At 41.3% G+C, this 21,330-nt stretch overlaps 1 protein-coding gene across 3 annotated transcripts; it reads left to right on the forward strand.

The window, feature by feature from the left end:
- The first annotated feature begins 1,234 nt into the window (after positions 1-1,234).
- On the forward strand, positions 1,235-21,321 carry MLH1 (mutL homolog 1). 3 transcript variants are annotated; one of them, XM_418828.6, is made up of 19 exons: positions 1,235-1,456; positions 2,078-2,168; positions 2,456-2,554; positions 3,114-3,187; positions 4,184-4,256; positions 6,627-6,718; positions 7,798-7,840; positions 7,942-8,030; positions 9,023-9,135; positions 9,509-9,602; positions 10,630-10,783; positions 11,502-11,878; positions 12,674-12,819; positions 14,424-14,532; positions 14,643-14,706; positions 15,223-15,387; positions 16,069-16,161; positions 16,614-16,727; positions 17,246-21,321. In XM_418828.6, exons 1-19 carry the CDS (start codon positions 1,341-1,343, stop codon positions 17,411-17,413), a joined length of 2,274 nt encoding a protein of 757 aa, XP_418828.1. In that variant the 5' UTR covers positions 1,235-1,340; the 3' UTR covers positions 17,414-21,321. The 3 variants fall into 3 exon arrangements, 2 of the variants coding, with proteins under 2 accessions (XP_418828.1, XP_015137179.1); XR_003073649.3 differs by lacking the exon at positions 17,246-21,321 and having other exon boundaries at positions 15,223-15,491; XM_015281693.3 differs by lacking the exons at positions 1,235-1,456; positions 2,078-2,168; positions 2,456-2,554; ... (1 more) ...; positions 4,184-4,256; positions 6,627-6,718 and adding an exon at positions 6,749-7,351.
- Positions 21,322-21,330: the final 9 nt, after the last annotated feature.

Consider the following 21,330-nt stretch of genomic DNA (forward strand, 5'->3'; position numbering starts at 1 on the left):
TAATTCTTGCTGACTAGGTTCATCCCTTCCTCATTATCTTGCTGACAAGGAGACTGGGGCCTCTTTTCTCCTAGCTCCCTCCTCCGGTTTCCTCCCTGCCTTGCTGACAAGGAGTCTGGTACCTGTTTTCCTTGCTGTAAAAGAGTGCTCCTGTGGAATTTAAGCAGTAAGCAGAATCCAAGCAGAACCCAAACTCTCCCTTCTATTATATTAGGCTAAGCAAAATCTAAACCATCCAAGCAGAATCCAACCCCCCCTTTCTATCTTATTAAAGTAAGCAGAATCAAGCCCCTCCCCTTCCATCATGTGGCAATATAATGGACTCTGAATCATGTGATCTTTGAAGTGATTATGGTGGAAATCTCCCCAGTGCTTCTTGGCACTGCTAATGAAGAATACCTGACTTAACGGTTGCAAAACTTTGCTGTTGAGTTTCTGTGCATCGACTTCTTTGATCCAATTCCTAAGAAACAAATATTTGCCTTCTTAGCATTCATGCTCTCCTCTTTGCCATCTTAAAATAAAAGTAAGGTTCCAATTGTCATTTTTCACTAATTCTTTACCACTTCTGAGCCATGGCATCAAAACACACTAGTTCCTAAAATGTCCAGAATGAAACCTAGATTATTTGCTTTTGACTTGCTTTAGTAAAAGAACGAATTTGTCTATTTCTCATCCTCTCAGCAAAACACACAAGAAACAGTCTGGCAATTATTTTTAGCGACCGATTGTGACTGACGCGTGAGAGCACAGCCCGCAGGGCACCAGCTGCAGCTCTGGCCGCCAGCTGGAGCCGCTGAGGGGCAGGGACGAGGGAGCCCGTTGACGGATATACGCTGCCAAGCAGAAGTAAGCTTCAACATGCGTGTGCTGCTCCCAGGAAGAAAGGCACTGTAAGGTATCATTTATAATTCTGTTTACTAGAGCTAACACTTTTCTAGTGTAAATGACTCTATGGGTCTACGGAGGATGGCACTACAAATACGCTCCGCTCTCATCACCAGCCGCATCATGGCGAATCACCGCCCCCACAGGCGGCCGTCACAACACCTCCACAGCGCCCCCGACACGGCACCGCTCAGTGGCCGCTAGAAGCCCCGCCTCCGTCGCACCTCTCCGCCAATCGCCGCGCGGCTTCGCTGTGCCACCGCCTCTCGGCCCCGTCTCCTTGCCGCTGTCGGGAAGACGGCCGAGTGATGGACATTCGTTTCGTCCAATCGCAGAGCTCCTCTGCGGCGTGTGCGTGGGGCGGGGCAGCGCGGTTGTTTGGCGCGAGAGAGCGGTGCGGGGCTGTCTAGCTCCAAGGCCACTCGCCCCCCGCCGCGGGCTGGGCTCTTGCCATGGCGCTGGTAGCTGGCGTCATCCGGAGGCTGGATGAGGCTGTGGTGAACCGCATCGCGGCCGGCGAGGTCATCCAGAGACCGGCAAACGCCATCAAGGAGATGATAGAGAACTGGTAAGCTCCTGCGCCCCGCTGAGGGGACGCCCAGCGGCTGTGGCACGGCTGGCCGCTGTGGCGTGCTGCCTGGCGGGGGGGAGGTGCGGGGTAGGGAACAGCAGCCATTGCCGGGGCTGCTGCCGGCCGTACGGCTGTGTCTGTGCCCAGCTGAGGACAGGAGATCCGCTTGTGCTGAACGCCTCGAGGGACAGCTCTCTCCAGATGGTCTCCCTGAATGGGTGTCGGCTTAGTTTGCTGCTGTGTTCGATGTGAATCGTTTGCTCTTAGTGTCAGGTGAAAAGGTCTGTCAAGGATACGAGTTGCAGCCTTTTCAGTAGCAAGTGCAGCGAGCTGAATGTTGCACGTGAACACAAGAAGCTGAGCCTGCAGTGCATCTCTGAGTTCATCCAGTCCAACCATCCACCTACTGCCAGTATTTCCACGAAGCCGTGTCCCTTGGTACAACATCTAACTGTTTCTTGAACGCCTCCAGGGACAGTGACTCCACCACCTTCCTGGGCAGCCTGTGCCAGAGCCTGACCGCTCTCTTGGAGAAGTGTTTCCTAACATCCAACGTGACGTATATATTTTTATTCTCTAGAATTGATGCTCTCTAATGTGCTTTGTTGGTTTCTGCAGTTTGGATGCTAAATCTACAAGTATCCAGGTAGTAGTCAAAGAAGGTGGTCTGAAGCTCATCCAGGTCCAAGATAACGGCTGTGGTATCAGGGTGAGTAAAGTTTAAAATAGAGGTCTACGCAGTGATAGTTTACACGTATTATCTCTTAAAACTTAATTCAGTTTGTAAATATTTATGCTCTTGAGAAGACATGGAAAAATTGGAGGTGCTCAAGGCCAGGTCGGATGGGGCCCTGTGCAGCCTGATCTGGGTGGCAGTCCTTCCCAGAGCTGCGGGTTGGAACTAGGTGGGCTTTAAGGTCATGCCCAACCTAAGCCTTCTATGATTTTTATGAAACAGCAAGCAACTATTACAATTCATTTGTCTCTTTCACACAGAAGGAAGATCTGCACATTGTTTGTGAGAGATTTACTACCAGTAAACTGCAGAAATTTGAAGACTTGGCTAGTATTTCAACGTATGGTTTTAGGGGTGAGGTAAGCTCTTCATCGAGGTTTTGAGATTGTTTGCTGTTTGTAGTTAAACTTTTGTACTGCTGTTTATGTAATTTCTCATTCCCAACACCCTTTACATAAGGTTTCAGTTTCTGAAAGTCTGTCTTGTAAATATATTCAAAATATATTTCCATGTCTTTCAAGAATAAATGGATTTCTAGGGAGAGGTATATATTCTTGTTTTCTGGAGTAAGAAAACATTTAATTCGGGCAAGACCTTCTTTTCACATGTTGCTTCAGAAGCCTGCAGGTGGAAGACCACAAGAAACTTGACAGGATGGTAAATCCTTGATGACAGGCATTGGGCTAAATACAATAATTAAAGGCAGAAGAGAGTCCAGGATGAAAGTCAGTTTTGTGGGTTTCACAAAACCCACATTCATGAGAGCTCTACTGACCTGCTGTTTTCTTGTGGAAGTTTCTATTAGTTACTTGCAAGTAGTGTGTAAAAACCTTGTGATGTTCTTTAAAGTGTTTACACTTGATTAGCTACCAATGATCTCTAGAGCAAAGTTTAAAAAGATGCTTTTTCTTTCTCTAGGCATTGGCTAGCATCAGTCATGTTGCCCATGTTACGGTAACAACTAAAACAGCTGATGCAAAGTGTGCATACAGGTATGCTAGTTACTTGGATAATAACTTATGCTGTAGGTGGTAGTGAACGGATTCTTTCTTCAATGCTGTTATTGGTGGTGGTGGGGATGGACCCTGAAGGAATATTTTTGTTTCTAGAATAGTTGTAAACAAGGCCCAGAAACAGAAAACATATCAGAAAACACAGTCTGAGTAATTTTTATTCCAGACTGTAAAGGTAAACCTTACCTAAACAGTACAGTTTAAAAGTGGAGGGAATAAATCTTAAAAGGTGTTGCACTTCAGCAGCTAAGGTAGGGTAAACTTGCTGTCTTTTTCACACTTTGGGATAAAATATATGTACATAGTCAGCATGTCTTGCAAATTTCCAAAGTCTCTGAGCACAGGAGCTTGCTTCATGTTGCCTGATCAAAAGAATTTTGAGTACCCTCCTCAGAACTCAAATATAAGTAAAAATATTTCTATTGACTTTTTTTTTTAATTAGGTATGTAGGGTCTGTGAAATGTCAAATAAAAAAAAGCCCTTTGAAATTCCGGTCTGTATAACCTGCTGAAATAACTGAATGGATCAGAAATCATTTATGCCAAAATCCTTTTATGGACAAAAAAGAAACACACCTTATATGTAAAGTGAGGAATCTCTTAATAGTATAACTCAAGTATAAAGTTCAGTGGAAGAATTATTATTAGTCCGAGTCTAAATATTAAAGAGACTAAAGGACAATAATCCTACTATTACAGGAAGGTCTGAGTAGTGCAATTTCAGAACGCATATCCTTTCACCTGGTACTTTTTCTCTGCTGTTATTCTCACTTTCCTGCTTCTCCTGTGTGTGTAAAGGTTATTGAGGACTACTTTCTTCTAGCAGAAGGTGGGGAGTTGCAGTCAATCTTCAGCAAACCAAGTTCTCTACTGAGAGGAGTATGGTGATGACAGGGTTTCTGTCCATTTATTTCTTTTTCCTTTTTTTCCCCCTGCCTCTATTAACTGTTGGACAACTTTTTATTTTCTGCTTAGAGCTTCTTACAGTGATGGAAAAATCAAAGCCCCCCCAAAACCCTGTGCTGGAAACCAAGGGACACAGATCATGGTAGGTTGGTTGGTTGATTTGTTTTTGCACGTTCTCCTACTATTCCCAGGTCTTTATATTTACACCACCTATTGTTATGTGTGTCATTACAAGGTATATGACAGCATCACTTAGTACAATACTTTCGAAGTGTTTTTTTTTTGTGTATGCCTTGATTGCAACAGCTGTTTTAATATTTATTTGCATTTCATGAAAACAGTTTAATTAGAGAATCTAGTGCTATCTGCAGTGGAAGAAATACGACTTTCACTGGGAAGCAAATGCTTGTGGGGTCATGGTGTTGGTTTAAAAACAAACAACAAAGAACTGATGTGCTAAAATACTTAAACATTGCATTTCATTAGGTGAAACTAAACAGGTAAAGAAACACTGAACGTTGATCCTTCATGATAAGTCCTTCATGCTAGGCTGTATAAGGATGGGGTAAGGAAAGCCAGGGCACAGCTTGATGCCAAAAAGAACAAGAAAGGCTTCTATAGGTACCTCAACCAGAAAATGAAGGTCCAGGAGTGCTTACCCTCCGCTAGTGAGTGACACAGGCAGGCTGGTGACAGCAGACAAGGAGAAAGCTGAGGTACTTAACAATTTTTTTTACCTTGGTCTTCCCTGATAACTGCTTGCCACACAAGCCTCAAATGTTTGGTTTGGTAAGAGGGGATTGGGGAAGTACTGTCCCTCCCACTGTGAGCAGAGGTCAGGTTCACAACCATCTGAGGAACCTGAACATCCACAAGTCTATGTGGGGACCTGATGAGATGCATTCCAGAGTCCTAAGGGAATTGGCTCATGTAGTTGCCAAGCCACTCTCTATAATACTTGAAAAGTTGTAGCAATCAGGTGAAGTCCCTGGTGACTGGAAAAAAAAGGTTACATCATACCCGTTTTTAAGAAGGGTAAAAAGGACGACCCTGGAACTACTGACCTATGAGACTCACCTTAGTGCTGGGGAAGATCCAGGAATAGATCCTCCTGGAAGCTATGTTAGGGTACATGGAAGGCAGGGAGGCGATATGGGAGAATCAGTATGGGTTTACCAAGGGCAAATCCTGCTTGACTGACCTAGTGGCTTTCTCTGATGGTGTCACTGCATCAATGGAGATGAGGGAAGAGCCACTGATATCATCTATCTGGACTTCAGTAAGGCCTTTGCCACAGTACCCCAAAGCATCTTTCTCTACAAATTGGAAATATATGGATTTGATGGGTGAACTGTTCAATAGACAAAGAACTGGCTGCATTATCGAGTCCAGAGAGTGGTGGTCAATGGCTCAGTGTCTGGATGGATGTCAGTAATGAGTGGTGTCCCCCAGAGGTTGGTGCTGGGGCTGGTACACTTTAATATCATCGTCACTGACATCAACAGTGGGGTTGAGTGCAGCCTCAGCAAGGTTTTAGAAGATACCATACTGTGGTGCAGTTGATACACCAGAGTGAAGGGATGCCCTCCAGGGGGACCTGGGTGGGCTTGAGCAGTGGACCCAAGTGAACCTCCTGAGGTGCAACAAATCCAAGGTCTTGCAGCTGGGTTGAGGGAACTCCTATTACCAATACAAGCTGAAGGATGAAAGGATTGAGCACAGCCCTGCTGAAGAAGACCTGAAGGTACTGGTGGAGGAGAAGCTGGACATGAGCCAGCAGTGTGCCCTCACAGCCCGGGAAGCCAACTGTATCCTGGTCTGCAGCAAAAGAAGTGTGGCCAGCAAGTTGAGGGAGGCGACCCTGCTCCTCTACTCTGCGCTGGTGAGGCCTCACCTGGAGTACTGTGTGCACATGCGGAGTCCTCAGTACAGAAGAGACGTAGACCTGTTGGAGCGTGTCCAGGGAAGGGCCACAAAAATTATCCACAGAGTGGAACACCTCTCCTATGAGGACAGACTGAGAGAGCTGGGGCTCTTCAGCCTGCAGAAGAGAATGCTGCGAGGTGACCTGATAGCTCCCCTTCAGATACTGAAAGGCCGCTACAGGAAAGAAGGGGCAGACTCTTTAGCAGGGTCTGTGTGACAGAACAAGGGGAAATGGTTTCAATCTCAGAGGGAAAATTGAGGTTAGATATAAGGAAAAAACATTTTGCAGTGAGGGTGGGGGGCACTAGAACGGGTTGCCCAGTGATGTGGATGATGCCCTGTTCCTGAAGACTCAAGGCGAGGCTGGATCAGGCCCTGAACAATCTGATCTAGCTGAAATGTCCCTGTTCACTGCAGGGGAGTTGGAATAGATGGCCTTCAGAGGTCCCTTCCAACTCTAAGGATTCTATGATTCTATAAACTAAAATGTCGTTTGAAAATTTTGTAGTATCTTTTCGGAAAGTAGTTTAATTATATAGTGAATTTTTTTTTAATGGTCTTTAATTGTGACCTTTGTCTCTTGTAGGTGGAAGATCTTTTTTACAATGTAAATACAAGGAGGAAAGCTTTAAAAAATCCGAGTGAAGAGTATGCAAAAATACTAGAAGTTGTTGGCAGGTAAACTGAAATAAGCAGCTCTAATTCCTTTTGCCATGAAGAAGATGGGTTTTTCAGAGAGTCTGAATAAGTGAACTTCAAATAACTTTGACTAGAAAAGAATCCAAGTAAAAACTGAATAACTGAATGTGGAAAAAGAAAAAGCTGAATGGCAATTTTGCTTCTTAAAAAAAATATCACTTTAGCTACTGGATATAATGTTTCCTCATTGGGTTCCTTTTCTGCATCTGATATGCGCAGAAGTTTGCGAGCAGGACCTATGCAATTTAACCAAATAAAACTGCTTTGTACTCCCAGTAAAAACAGAAGATAACAAAGACTAGCAGGGCACTGTGTTAAGTTCTAGCTTGCTCCCTTAAAGAGTTACTTAGCCTTCACTGTGAAGGAACACTTCAGCCAGGAAGTTAAGAGGCAGATCTGACTGTTACGTGGAATGGGTTGATCTGAAGTCTTGCTGAGTTTGTCTTCCAACTCAGCCTTCTATGATGGAGTGATGGCATCAGCACACAAAGGAAGGGCAACAACTGATGTCATCTACGTGACCTTGTGGAAGACCTTTGACATTAAGCCAAGGTTATGCAGCTGATGTATACTGTAACTCGCCCTTGGATAAAAGGCAGCTGAACTGTCCAGGTAGGGTAGAAGCCAGCCATTCCTCAGCCCTTTCTTCGTACAGGTTGAGAGTTGATTCTCTTAAGAGAAAAGCTAAATGTTCTCAGTATTAAAACTATGTATTGAAACTGAACTAATGAGATCTATGTAAGTTGATTAGGCTTGTTGTTATTTTTTGTGGTTGTTTTTTTTAATTATTATTGTAGTTTTCCTTGAGAAATAAACTAAGCTGGCTATTTTTTCCCTCCCATGTGGTTACAGGTGAGTTATAAACAGATCTCAGTTTCTTAATAGCTGTTAAATCTACAAAAACCTTAGTTTGGCTCAAGTTGCATTACTGTCTAGCAGGAAATGACTTTTGGACCTGTTACTAGCTCCTTTTTCAGCATTCACAAACTGTAGCCCTTCATTCCTTTTTCTTTCATGTACTGCAGTCTTACATTGGCTTTCTTGTTTTTTTTTTCCAGATATGCCATCCATAACTCAGGTATCAGCTTTTCAGTTAAAAAGGTGTGTAAATGAAGTCGTTATAATTTCACAATATACATATCTGCTTATGAAACTTCAGATAGAACTGTGAATTGACTGATAGTTCTTTCTGGTCTCTTCAGCAAGGCGATACTGTATCAGATGTTAGAACTTTATCAAACGCTACCACAGTAGACAACATTAGGTCCATCTTTGGAAATGCTGTTAGCAGGTATGTTGATGTCAAGTTTCATTTGGATCTGAAGCTTTATAGTATATCTCTCTCTTTCTTCTCTTTTAAAGAACGCAAGCTGTGCTAACTCTTTCTGTTCTTTCTTCAAAGTACATTACAGAGAGTGACTGTTGCAGTAATAATAATAAAAAATCTTCTGTTTTACAGGCTTTTTTGTTTGTTTATTTTAAACTGTATCAAATGAAATAGGAAGTTGTAGTTACTCCTTCACTGGAAGGAAACAATCTGCTTGTAATTTTAGTGTGCTAAACCAAAAAGACCAAGCTGTATCTGTTTGCTCTACAAGTTTTTGTCCTTTTCTTACACCATGATATCCCTACCTCTTCATACTTCAGTCTGCTATCTGATAAATTTCAGTCCTTAATGGTTTTTTTTTCTGAAGTCTTGCATATTAAAATTTTGACAAAAGCTACATTGGCTGAGGCTGAGTAAACCAGCCAGAAAAGCTGAAAACAAAACCACTCATCTATTCTGCTGCTTAAGGTAAAATTCTGTCTTCATAAAATGTTCAGCTGAGAAAAATTCACAGCACTGATCTGGGGAATGCATTTGATATCTCCTAGGTATCAGTTTGATTGATTCAATTACTAAAACCACAATATACCTGTACGGAATTAGACGTCTGATACATGAAAACACCTCTAGATGCAGTATTTATTTATCACATACAAGTTTTTCTCTACTTCCAATGCTTGTTTGGTACAGTTTTTCCTTTGCACAGCCCTGAAGAAGGTGCAGAAATTAAACAAAAAGAGAAAGGAAATGCCAGCTGCATTTTCTTATTTGTGTGGTTAAATAATTTTATGGCTCAGCAAAAAATGTTTGAACTCCCAGATAATTCTAAAGTTACCCTTAGCCATGACATAACTACAGTATAGAACAGTATGTTGCTACTTGTGAGGGCTGTTTGAAATTTGCATTAATGGAAGAATACATATTTTTTGTGTGTGTTTCTGTCAAACTGTCAATAGGGAACTCATAGAAGTGGGCTGTGAAGATGCAAATCTGGCCTTTAAAATGAAAGGCTACATCACGAATGCCAACTACTCTGTGAAGAAATGTATATTTTTACTCTTCATAAACCGTAAGTTAAAAAAATAAAAAGCAGCATGTTGTGCAGTCGTATGCTGCTTACATAATGATCAGTAGAGCACAGCTTTCTGATGAACTGCAAAAGCCTTCTGAGTATGAATGTTTTTCAAATATGTCAATTAATATTAGCGTTAGCTGTAGATCTCAAGGTGTTTCTCAGTTTTTAATGTGGGTCATGTTTTGCACTGAAAGTACTGGAGAGCGGCTCACACTGGGCCTAAAGTAGCTGAAGCTTGTGGAATATCAGGATTATGCATGTCTTTTGAAGATGCAAAGCTTGAAGATACTGGTTTGAAGGATTAGTTAGGCACCATCTAATCTATTTCAGTGGCATTCTTTGACAACAGCATTTGGTTCTGTTTCAGATCGGCTGGTAGAGTCAACTGCTTTGCGGAAAGCCATAGAGACTGTGTATGCTGCTTATCTGCCAAAAAGCACTCATCCATTCTTATACTTAAGGTAAAGCAATAGGAGGAAGTAGCCTGGCAATACTGCAGCACACTTGAAATCTTGGGACAATGAGCCAAGAACCACTAAGGCTATAGGAGGAGGCAACAGGGAAACTCAAGGAAAATACTTCAAAGGAATTAAGGAGTTATCCTCCAACAAGGTGACAAGGCTGGTTGCCCACTGAAGTATCTCAACACCAATGCACGCAGCTTGGGAAAAGCAGGAGGAGTTGGAAGTCACTGTGGTACTAGAAAACTGTGATGTACTTGCTGTTACTGAAACCTGGTGGGATGATTCCCATGACTGGAATGTGGCTGTTGATGGCTACAAGCTGTTCAGAAGGGACGGATGAGAAAGGAGGGGAAGAGGGATTACCCTCTCCATCAAGAAAGGAATAAAGTGAGAATAATTGTGCCTGAAGAATGGACATGAGCAAGTCGAAAGCCTGTGGGTGAGAGTTAAGAGACTGAGGCAACAAAGGGAGCCTTGTGGCTGGTGTCTCCTACAGGCTGCCTGATCAAGCAGAGCCTGCTGATGAAACCTTTTTTCAGTTACAGGAGGCACCACGATCATAATCTCAAGTCCTGTGGGACTCTACCCCCCCCCTAACATCTGCTGGAAAAGTAGCATGGCAAGCTGTAAGCAATTCAGGAGGCTTCTGGAATGCATCAAAGATAACTTCTTAATCCAAGTAATAGCCCCACCAGGGGGATGCAGTACTGGCCCCGTTCTTCACTAATACGAATGAACCGATTGGTGACCTCAGGATATAAAATATGTCTAAAAGCATTTTAGTAGCCCAGTGGAGGGGTTGATTTAAGGTTATTTATGCAAACTGACTTGACTGAGATCAGAATACAATTTTAATATACCAAACAAAATTGTCCGTAATGTAACTTGAAGTTTTGGGATCGTTACGGCTTCTTTTCTTGGAGCAATTGGTGCCTAGTTTGACAAATTTTATACTGAACCAATTTGTACCCTCTCTCCCATCCATGGGTAACTTAATGTTAACTTCTTTTAAAATGTTTTCCAGCCTGGAAATAGCCCCTAAAAATGTAGATGTGAATGTGCACCCTACAAAACACGAGGTCCACTTCCTTCATGAAGACAGCATTCTAGAGCGTGTGCAACAACATGTAGAGAGCAAGCTGCTGGGTTCCAATTCTTCAAGGATGTACTTCACTCAGGTGAGGATACACGTTTCAGGTAACCACAGCCCTCTACAAAGCACTTTTTACAGTAGTGGATGTATTATGTGCTTTCTTCAAAAGCACAACCTAGGCTGGTCACCAGTGTTACACTGGTAGCTTGAGATCTTCAGTGTTTCAGGGATGAAATTGCCGTAATATACCAATGTTAATAATGTGGCAGTGAACTTGGTGGATAAGAAGTGCATGAAAATATCTTGAACAGATACTTGACAAAGTTATTTAATCTTTTTCATTTTGCAAGTATATTACCCTCCAAACTTGGTCAGCTTTCGTTCTGCCCTTTTCACAAGAAATGTGAGTCTGAGGAAACTGTGTATTTGATGACACTGAATTTAACCCAACTGAAAAAAATAGCAGGAAAAATGTCCTAATCTCTTACTTGAAAAGAGGATAGGATAAGAACTATAACTAATCTTTTTAAAAAGTTTTCTTTGTGCTTTCTTTACACGGAAGACTTTGCATTTCAGACAAGGGAATGCTAACTGATGATTTCTGTAGTTGCCAAAATGATGACACTCATGTTAAGTGAATGGCAGGTACAAGGCTGGTGGTTCTTTAAGCAGCTGATGTGGTTTCTGTGGGGTTTGGAAGTTAATTGCTTTTGAGCAGTAAGATGCTGTGAGAAACGATCTTTGTGTTGTCTGTGTGCTCTTGCTTATGATTGATCTCTCTCCTTTCTCATCTCATAATGAAGACATTGCTTCCAGGGGCCGAATGTTCTTCCAGTGAGGTGGTAAAATCAGCAGCAAGCTCTTCTACGGCTGCAAAGGGAACCAGTGATAAAGTTTATGCACACCAAATGGTCCGCACTGATTCCCGAGAGCAGAAGTTGGATGCTTTTCTTCAGCCAGTGAACAACCCCCTGAGTGCAGGCCCCACCGAAGAGACAACAGGAGATAAAGTGGGACCTCCAGAGGGCACAGTTAGGCCACAGGACGCTGAAATGGAAGACGTGAGTGAGCTTCTTGAAACAGCTGATCTGATTGAGATGGCTGACGTTCAGCAGGATGCAGTGATGCCTGGAGGGCCGAGTAAGAGCGGACACTTGTCTCCTGAGAAAGCGCTTCCTCGGTAAGTCTCATCCTTCCTGAGGTCCTACCTGTTTATTTCATGGCATCGCCCCGAATTCAAAGGTTTTTCTCATCTCTTTGGACTTCTGCTTTCAAAAGGATGCTTTGGTTTTTTTCTCTAGAGTAACTTCTTACAGCATTTTAATGAGAAATCCGATTTCATGTGAGCTGTAAATTACATAACTTGTGGAAAAACTTTGCAGCATGCATGGAAATCCTGTTCTGGTTACAAGACAGGAAACAGTATAAATAATGATACTGACTTTACTTCAGAGAGATCATATCAGGCTGCCTCACTTTGCAGGTTCACCCTTTTGTGGCATGACAGAAAGATAGCAACTATATCACAGCGTTTTGCAGCTGTTACCCTACTAAAGATAAAAACCCTGTAATGCTTTACAGCTCCTGTGGGGGCTGTTCTAAGAGGCCAGAATCTTCTGAGAGAATCTGGTTATTTTTTTCCCTACTATTGCGGCGAAACAAGAGTGGAAAAAGTAATTAGAAATAACAACATCTTGTGATGTGTCTTTTAGAGCCTAATTGGCTCGTTGCTTAAACAACAGACACGCTATGTAACAAGCTTTATTCTTAAATTCTTTATGAATTATCTTTTCTCTAACGAATTATGCCTCGGAAGAAAAGTAAAACAGTATTTCTTTCTGAGAAACTTTGAGGAAACTTCCTGCTTTGCTTTATTAATGTAGAGTATGTGAATTCAGCATACCATCCGTTTGAGTGTGCTTTGCTTAAGTGATTGAAAAGTAGAACATCTTTCCTCTTTGTTTCTGTATTGCAGAAAGAGACCACGGGAAGACACAGACATACAAATGGAAGAAGACAACAGAAAGGAAATGACTGCTGCCTGCACCCCTAAGAGAAGAATTATCAATTTGACCAGTGTGTTGACTCTTCAGGAGGAAATTAGCAACCAATCACATGAAAGTAAGCAAGTGTTTTGCTTCTCGGGTTTGTTTTACCAAATAAAGATGATTATTTGGACTACTAAGGGGAAAAAAGTTAAAAAGGTGCCCCAGATTCTGTATACAGTTTAAATAGTTTATAAATCTCAATCTGCATCATAACTAATACCATAAAATCACAGCTTGAAAAACAGAGTTAATTTGTAACTTTCAAGCAAATATAAGTTAAAATCTTGTCATTATAAGAAAATTGGCTTAGTTGCATGATTCCAAACTAGATTCATAAGGAGACCATAATGATGGGACAGGCTTCATAATTGTATTTTATTTCATTTGGATCTGTCCCATGTATATAAGGGGAGTTTGCAAGGGACTGGCGAAAGAGTTTGGAAAAAGATGAAAGGTTTGCAGTTCTTCCTGGGGTTGTTCCCTCTTCACTCCTTCAGTTGCTTTAAGAGTCGCATAATGACACTGAGTCACACAATGCCGTATTATTCAGCTAGTCTGAATGTTGGGAATCTTGTTTGTGTTGTTTTGTTGTTGTTGAAATTGCTGTGATTTTTCTGGTAGCTGTGGAAGCAGACTTCTGCAGAATGCCTAAAATGAACATGGAAACTGGATGTCTTATACTTCTTTAAATACAAGAGAAGGCCAGAAACTTACTGAGGGGAGAGAAAGGAGGGATTCTAGACTGAACCTACTGAGTTTCCAGAACCTAGTCTGACAGCATTAGATTTTGTTGCAACTTTGTTCCGTGCCTAGAAAGATGCTAGGAGCCTGGTGGAGGGCCACAAAGATGACAAAGTACCTGGAGCATCTCCTGTATGAGGAAAGGCTGAGAGACCTGGGTCTGTTCAGCTTGGGGAAACAACGACTGAGGGGGTGGGGGATCTCATTAATGTTTACAAATATCTAAAGGGAGGTGGGAGGAAAATGGATGAGGCCAAGCTCTTTTCGGTGGTGCGTAGTGATAGGACAAGGAGCAGTGGCCTAAAACTTGAACATAGGAAGTTCCACATAAACATGTGGAAGATCATTACAGTAAGGGTGACAGAACACTGAAACAGGCTGCCTAGAGAGGTTGTCGAGTCTCCTTCTATGGAGATATTAAAGATTCATCTGGATGCCTACCTGTGCCACCTATAATAGGGAACCTGCTTTAGCAGTGGATTGGGTTCAATGATCTCTTGAGGTCCCTTTCAAGCCCTGCCATTCTGTGTGTGATCTGCTGTGTTGGTTTTTTTATTCTTTTTTTTCCCCCCCTGTTCCCTTACAAACCTCCTGTGAATGAAGCAACCTGAGAAAGTCAACTTAAATAAGTCAAAAGGAGAGACTTCTAAAAATTTGCCTGTGCAGATTAACTCATAACCCTTCTCATTTGTGCTTTAACATTGACGCATGCTATTTAGCATTGCATATGCAAATAGATAATTAAGATTTCAAAATGAATTGATAATTGGTAGCAATATAGGCCTATATTAGAAGCTGTAGCATAGCAATGGCTGAACAGTAACCAGACTTTAAAAGTCACAGATGACTCAACTGAATAAATTTGGACAGACTTAGCACGTAGGATATTATACTACTTCTCTTATTGTTTTTTCCTTTTCCCCCCTTCAATTTCAGGTCTTCAGGAGATGCTGCGTGATCACTCATTTGTTGGCTGTGTCAGCCCTCAGTGGGCTCTGGTGCAGCATCGGACAAAACTGTATCTTCTCAATACAACAAAACTCAGGTAACAAAGCTGTTGTTTCCAAGATGACCCATTGTTTTCCCCCTCTTAATCAGGATACCTTGGAGATGCGTGACTGTGTTCATACAACAAATGTTTGTATTTCAATTTAGCCAAGAACTTTTCTACCAGATACTTATTTATGACTTTGCAAACTTTGGCGTTCTGAGACTCTCTGTAAGTATAACTTTACATTATATTCTATATAATATTTTTTTTTTTTGTTACAGTAACCCTGTCTTCTCAAATAACGTATATGTTTATAGCTTCATTTTTGTTCACTATAGGAGTGGTGTGCCGTTTCCTTTACAGGAATATAGAGTGGCAAAGCTGTAGTAATTTTGTAGCTGCAGCTGTCCATTGTGATCCTGGCTGCTAGTTGTATTTCAGACTATTCACCAGGCTTTGCTTGTACATCAGTACAAATAACTGTAATGTACTTTCTGTGCTTACCAGAAATACTATTGAATGATAGTGCTTATCCTGTGAGTATCAACAACACTTTGCACGACTGTGGACTTCATAGCGTTTTTTCACAAATAAATTCACACTTTTTAGACTGGTTGATGAGCTGATGTGCTCTGCAGGCTAGAAACTGTATATTTAACTCACATTACATGTGAAGGAAGAATCTGGTTTTTTTTTTTAGGGTGGAGGCAGTGGGCTGATCATTAACAACACTTCTACTTCTAGGAGCCAGCTCCTTTATATGAGCTTGCAATGCTTGCTTTAGAGGACCCAGAGAGTGGCTGGACAGAAGAAGATGGCCCAAAAGAAGGTCTTGCTGAGTACATAGTTGAGTTTCTGAAAAAGAAGACTGAAATGTTGAAAGATTATTTCTCTCTTGAAATTGATGAGGTGACTGCTGCTATTACTCTTCACACTAAATAGTGCTACGTTTTGGCATCTGGTAATAGCAATAGTTTGCTTGCAGTGCTTACTATCAGCAAGAGCTAGCTCTGGTAAGACATGCGTGGTTCACTCCTTTCATTAAAAATGCTCAGGACTTATGCTACCTTTAAGGGAGGGCTATGCAAAGTTTAATAGACTATCAAATAAAATACTTGAGTCATTGCCTAGCCTGCAGCTTTCCTGTCCAACAAGGTGTGCAGTATAACTTTAGCCCAGGCTGAGCTATGGGATCTCCCTTGCTTCTAATATTGGTGTGTGGCCTATTCCATCTTTTTATTCTGTACAAAACTGAACAGCTTTAGCAAGTGTGTCATATAACCTAGACTTCTTACCTCAGTATTCTCAGTGGAAATAGGATCAGCATAGTCAGTGGGTAGAGGAGGAAGCTGAGTTGATGTCTCCCAGAGGTGAAAGCTCTAAACTGAGGCATAGTAAGTTAAACACCACCACCATCCCTTTTCCCTCAATGGCTGCCTGGAATTGGGCTTCAAAAACTTGCAACTTCAGATACCCCCTAGTGCTCAGCAAGTTTAGCAAAAAACAGTCTTAAAATAGGTAACAGTTCTAATGCATTCACTGGAAGAAAAAACATATTTTTTTACTGAAGTAGTAGCATTGCCTTTGCAGGAAGGAAACCTTACTGGATTACCACTTCTGATAGACAACTACATTCCCCTGCTGGAGGGACTACCGATGTTCATCCTTCGTTTGGCCACTGAGGTATGTTTTTGTAAGTTATTTGTTTTCTAATGTCTTTTTAAATTTAGGAAATAATGAAGTAAATCAAATGAATTAATGATAAACTGCAAAGGAGGGGCTGAAATAGATTAAATGCACTGTTACACACTCCAGGCACTCTTGCAATAGTTACTGATTAATTGGACTTCGCCTCTACATTCATAACTACTAATTGAGTATGTTTTGATTTGAATGCCTTCATTTTTACTCATTTCTGTGCTGGTAAGGTGAAGGCACTGAACAAAAATGGCCAAAGCATTATTCTGTACTGTAGAGAACCTGCTTTAGCAGTGGGGTTGGGCTCTATGATAACTTGAGTTCCCTTACAATTCTGTGCTTCTGTGATTTTTATTTTTTTCCTCTATATTAGGAATTGTTACCAAGTCTCTGGCCACTTACCCAGGTTTTATGAGATTCCTTCTTTCTTCTTACAGGTAAACTGGGATGAAGAGAAGGAGTGCTTTGAAACCCTAAGTAAAGAACTGTCTATGTTCTACTCCATTAGAAAACAATATATAATAGATGAAACCAACCTGACGCGCTCTCAGGTACCATAATATGTTACTACTTATGTAACAAGCATTAACAAGACAAACTCTATTTTTTTTTCTCCCCCAAACTACAGACTTCTAATCCCAAATCTGCTTTCAGTGATGTGAATCAAGTAGTGGTGCAGCATGTTTCTGAAACAATGTGGCTCACTTTTCCTAACTGTACTGAACCTTTTAACACTGGGCATTGCAGTATACTTCATGTATTCACTTGGTCTCAGTTTTGAAAGTGTTTTTTCCTAACCTGTTGAACTACAGTAAGCTTCTATAGGAGGATGCATATAAACCTAAAATGTAGTTTGCTTATGTGTAAGTATCTGTTTAATCATTCAGTTAAGGTAGCCAGTTCAAGTGGCACCACTCAAAGGGATTTTTCAGAGCTTAAAATTACCTTGGCAGTACAGAATGAACTTGAATACTAGCAGAATTTTAGTCTCAGTAGTCTGACAAAGTTGAAGTGCTCTCCGTTAAGTGAAATAACTTAATTTGTTTATTCTTTCTGTTCCATGTTTCAGAATGAGGATTCTGACTCTGGTCCACCGCCATGGAAATGGACAGTGGAGCATGTTGTTTACAAAGCCTTTAGGACTCATCTTTTACCTCCTAAACACTTCACAGATGATGGCAACATTTTGCAGCTTGCTAACCTGCCTGACTTGTATAAAGTTTTTGAGAGATGCTGAGCAGGAAATTGTATAGATTTGTGCATATCTAAAAAATATTTGTTACATTCTGTTGTATTTAGATAAAGTCTTGGGGGGGGGGGGGGGGGGGGGGGGGAAGGGAAGGGAGGATTTTATGACAGCAAATAGATGTTATATTTTTTTCTTCTGTTTATCAGAGAACAAAAAGAATCCATTATGTTCCTAAAATAAAATAAGATTTCATTTATGGGTTGTATGTCAAGTTTGCATGAGAAGAGAATGAGCTGAGGCTAATAGAAGTGCAAGTGCTTTATCATGGCTTGAGCCCTGAAGGCAAGATTATCAGATTCCTTTTGTTTTGATGATGCAGGTACTTCAAACAATAGTCTCCATGAACATCAATTTAAAGCACATGCAGTAATTTTTTAGCCCTCAACTAGCTGATGTGGTATTTCAGAACTCTTGCTCGAAATAAGGGGGATGACTTGCCTTTATCAAGGAGTCTGGAATCGGAAACAAGAATTTGGTGCAAAGGAGCAAGTAAACTTACACACATCAAATCTGCTTCAAAGAAGAGCTGCTGATGATAATCTTGAGCACAGGCTCAAGCTTGAGAGAAGACCATTAGTTCAGCTCAGGCAAAAAAAAAAAAAAAAGGCCTCATCTTGAGACCCCACCTCTGAATGGGTGCCATCAATCTGACAGATGATGGAAAGCGGCTCGGCTATCACCTCTGCCAGTTCCCTCAGCACTCCCAGGTGAGTCTCCTCCGGTCCTATGGACTTGTGGCAGTCCAGGTGGAGTATAAGGTCTCTGACTTTCCTCCTGAATCATGGGGGGTTTAGTCTGCTCCCCAGCTGAGACTACCAGGTCAGAGAGTGGAGTACCCTGAGGATAACTGGTCTGACTTTTAAAGACAGATGTAAAGAAGGCATTCAGAACATCTGCCTTTTCCTTATCCTCAGTGGTCACATTCCCAGCCTCATTCAGTAAAGAATGGAGATTCTCCCTGGTCCTCCTCTTACTGTTGATACACTTGTAAAAGAGTTTCTTGTTCCCTTTTACCCCAGCAGCCAGGTTGAGTTCAAGCTGGGCTGGGCTTTTCTCTCTGCACATTTTAACAACTTCTTTGTATTCTTTCTGAGTTGCCCGTCCCTTCTTCCACAGGAGGTGGATTCTCTTTTTCTCCTGGAGCCTTGAGAATAGCTCCCTATTCATCCATGCCGGTCTTCTTCCCTTCTGCACCTTAAGACTTCCTTCTTGAACAGCAACCAGCCATCTTGGACCCCTTTACTCTCTAAGACTGAATCCTAGTAGACTCCTCCTACTAGTCTTCTGAACAACTGGAAGTCCGCCCTCTGGAAGCTACTACACATATCTTGTTTTTCTTTACAGCTAGTATTTTTAACCCATTCTCCTCTGACTGCAAGGGGGAGCTGGCACTGAGAATAAGGTTACATTTCTTCTAGTTCAAGAGGAATTTCATACTGCAAACTGAGAAGCACTGAAGAAAAAAAAAAAAGTCATGCACTTACATGAAGGTAGGTTATAAGTAATAAGGGAATTGCTCACCTCCTGTCCTAGATACATTTTTCTTGTTAAATTTAATATTTGATCAGAAATACTCCACCATTATAAAGAAACAGCTTCTCAATTTTTGTTCTTCCAGTGATTTATTCTTACCTGTATCCTCTGAAACAGATCTTGAATATTCTGAATAATCAAAAGATAGGTTAGGATCTACTCTACCTGTCATCCACCAGGAACCCCACGTCCTTCCCTGCCAAGCTCCTCTCCAGCAGGTCATCCCCCAACCTGTACTGATACATGATCACCCAGGCCGTCTGCAACATCTCTTATACCTTAAGTTGTAAACAGAACCAAAACCTTTGTAACCAAACAGCCCTATATAGCAGCTCGCAATTCACATATTTGATGATAGTGAATTTGAAAGCTGCAGTGGCTTACAAGCCCATTTTCCGCTTACTGGCTCATTCTTCTCAAGTAAATCAATACATTTGAATGCTTTGTGGATACACTTTAGCATCAGCCTTTTAGTAATTCTGTAAATTGAAACAGTCAATACCGGTGCAAGGAAAAACTTAGCAGAATAGTTAGACAACAGCTCATTCTGTGTTCTACCCCACGCTTCTGTTTCACAGCAAGAGAAATATTGCAAAGCAGTGAAGTACTTACGCCCGAGTAAACATGAAGAATATGGTGGTACTTATTTGCTGTGTAGGTTGCTAGTATTGCAAACTAATGGCTTTGTAAGGAAACTGACAACACTTACATTCTCCTTTAGATAGGAATTATCACCTAAGCTTTTTTTGATGAAGCATTAGTTAATACTTAAGATCCGTATGTGACAAATAAACTCAAGCAAACCACGCCTTATACCTATATCCAACAACTGATTAAAGCTTCTCTTTACTACAGAAATAATACTACAGTTTGCAAATGCTCACTTCCCTCCACGTTGCTCCTTGAACCTGAATAACATCCAACAAATTATTTCAAAAACCTTTTTCCATCCTTCTGATATCTCATACTCAACAGTGATATCAATGGTGTTCAGCTAGCACCGACAATGCCTCTCTACAGGTATTCAACCAGCACAAGACATTCTGCACAAAATCAATGGAAACCAGAATCCTCATAACCCTGCTAGAAACAAAGGAGTGCTACACACTGATTTTTCATCTGATAAAGCAGCAAAGTATCACAGTGCATTAACCATGTTTCAACATTTTTATTTTAGAAAGTGAACATATCCATTAAAAAAGAAAATGCACGGAGTTAAAAAAAAAGTAAACATAAAACTAATGACAAAATTGCAAAAACATAAAATAATTTTACCTAGTGAGTCCCAACCATTAAATATACTTCCACCACAGAGAAGTTTTACTTCATTATATTACCAGTCTCTTGATTAGGTACACGAAGACAACACTTTCCAGTAATTACCTAGTCATTAGAAGATCAACTTCAGGAATCACTGAATAATACATCATGGACAAATATTTTCATGCCACCCAGGAGGCAATCTAATATACATATGTCACAAGGTACATCTTTGTGAGGTATTACAGTACACGGGAACCATTCCCTTTGCTTTCTAAGGAATAAATTCTCCAGTCAGCAGCTCCACCAGCAACTCAATCACAGACTGTTGCCAGAGTTTCCAAATCCCCACTAACGTCCCTCAGAGATTTTCTTTCTGTAACAGATTACACAAGTTAAGGTGAAGAAGAGTCAAAGCAAAAGATACAGAAAACAGGAAGGCTCAGAAGAAAAAGTCACCCACTATTTCAGACAGGCAACAGACAGTCTCAAGTCAGAAGCTTCAACTGCTCTGGAATATTTAATACCTCCTCTAGCTCAAGCTTTGCCATTTGTGGTAAAACAAAAGCATGTGGTGAGATAACTCTGAAAGTAATTAAGTAATTTCTAACATATGAACATATTTAACCAAAGTAGACTACACATCTTAAAACATAGCATGCATAACACAACCTACCTGTGGCATTAAACAGACTGTGAAGGGGAAATACTGAAGCAGTTTTGTCCATACAATCCTTCAGAGTCATGTATATGTCCTAGACTCAAACTGGAAGAAAATCTCTTCCTAGTACTTCTGCATCCCCACCTCCAGAGACATTTCCCTCCTCCTTTACCACTTTTGGTCCATCACTTTCTTCCAAGAAGCCAGAGAAGAAATGGTAGAGGAGCTTCATCCCAAGTCTGCAGCCTTTTACACTGAACACTGGAACAGGTGCCTCAGACTCCTGTGCTGGGGTTAGCCAGAACTCAAGGGCAGGGGAGCCTAACAACTGGCTCTCAAGAATATGACAGGATTTCTTGCTTGAGCTTTGTCAAGACTGCAAGATGAACTCCTAAGAATCAGCCCAACCATTTAAATAAAATGAGAAGGAGCTAAGAAGAAATAAGTATTT

Source organism: Gallus gallus, chromosome 2 (assembly GCF_016699485.2).
Source record: "Gallus gallus isolate bGalGal1 chromosome 2, bGalGal1.mat.broiler.GRCg7b, whole genome shotgun sequence".
Classification (NCBI taxonomy): domain Eukaryota; kingdom Metazoa; phylum Chordata; class Aves; order Galliformes; family Phasianidae; genus Gallus; species Gallus gallus.

Bases quoted from the DNA above. Each gene is read 5' to 3' on its own strand.
- MLH1 (XM_418828.6), top strand. From the start codon at position 1,341: ATGGCGCTGGTAGCTGGCGTCATCCGGAGGCTGGATGAGGCTGTGGTG. The intron at 2,169-2,455 runs GTGAGTAAAGTT...TCTTTCACACAG, and splicing joins ATAACGGCTGTGGTATCAGG to AAGGAAGATCTGCACATTGT. The intron at 7,841-7,941 runs GTGTGTAAATGA...TGGTCTCTTCAG, and splicing joins TCAGCTTTTCAGTTAAAAAG to CAAGGCGATACTGTATCAGA.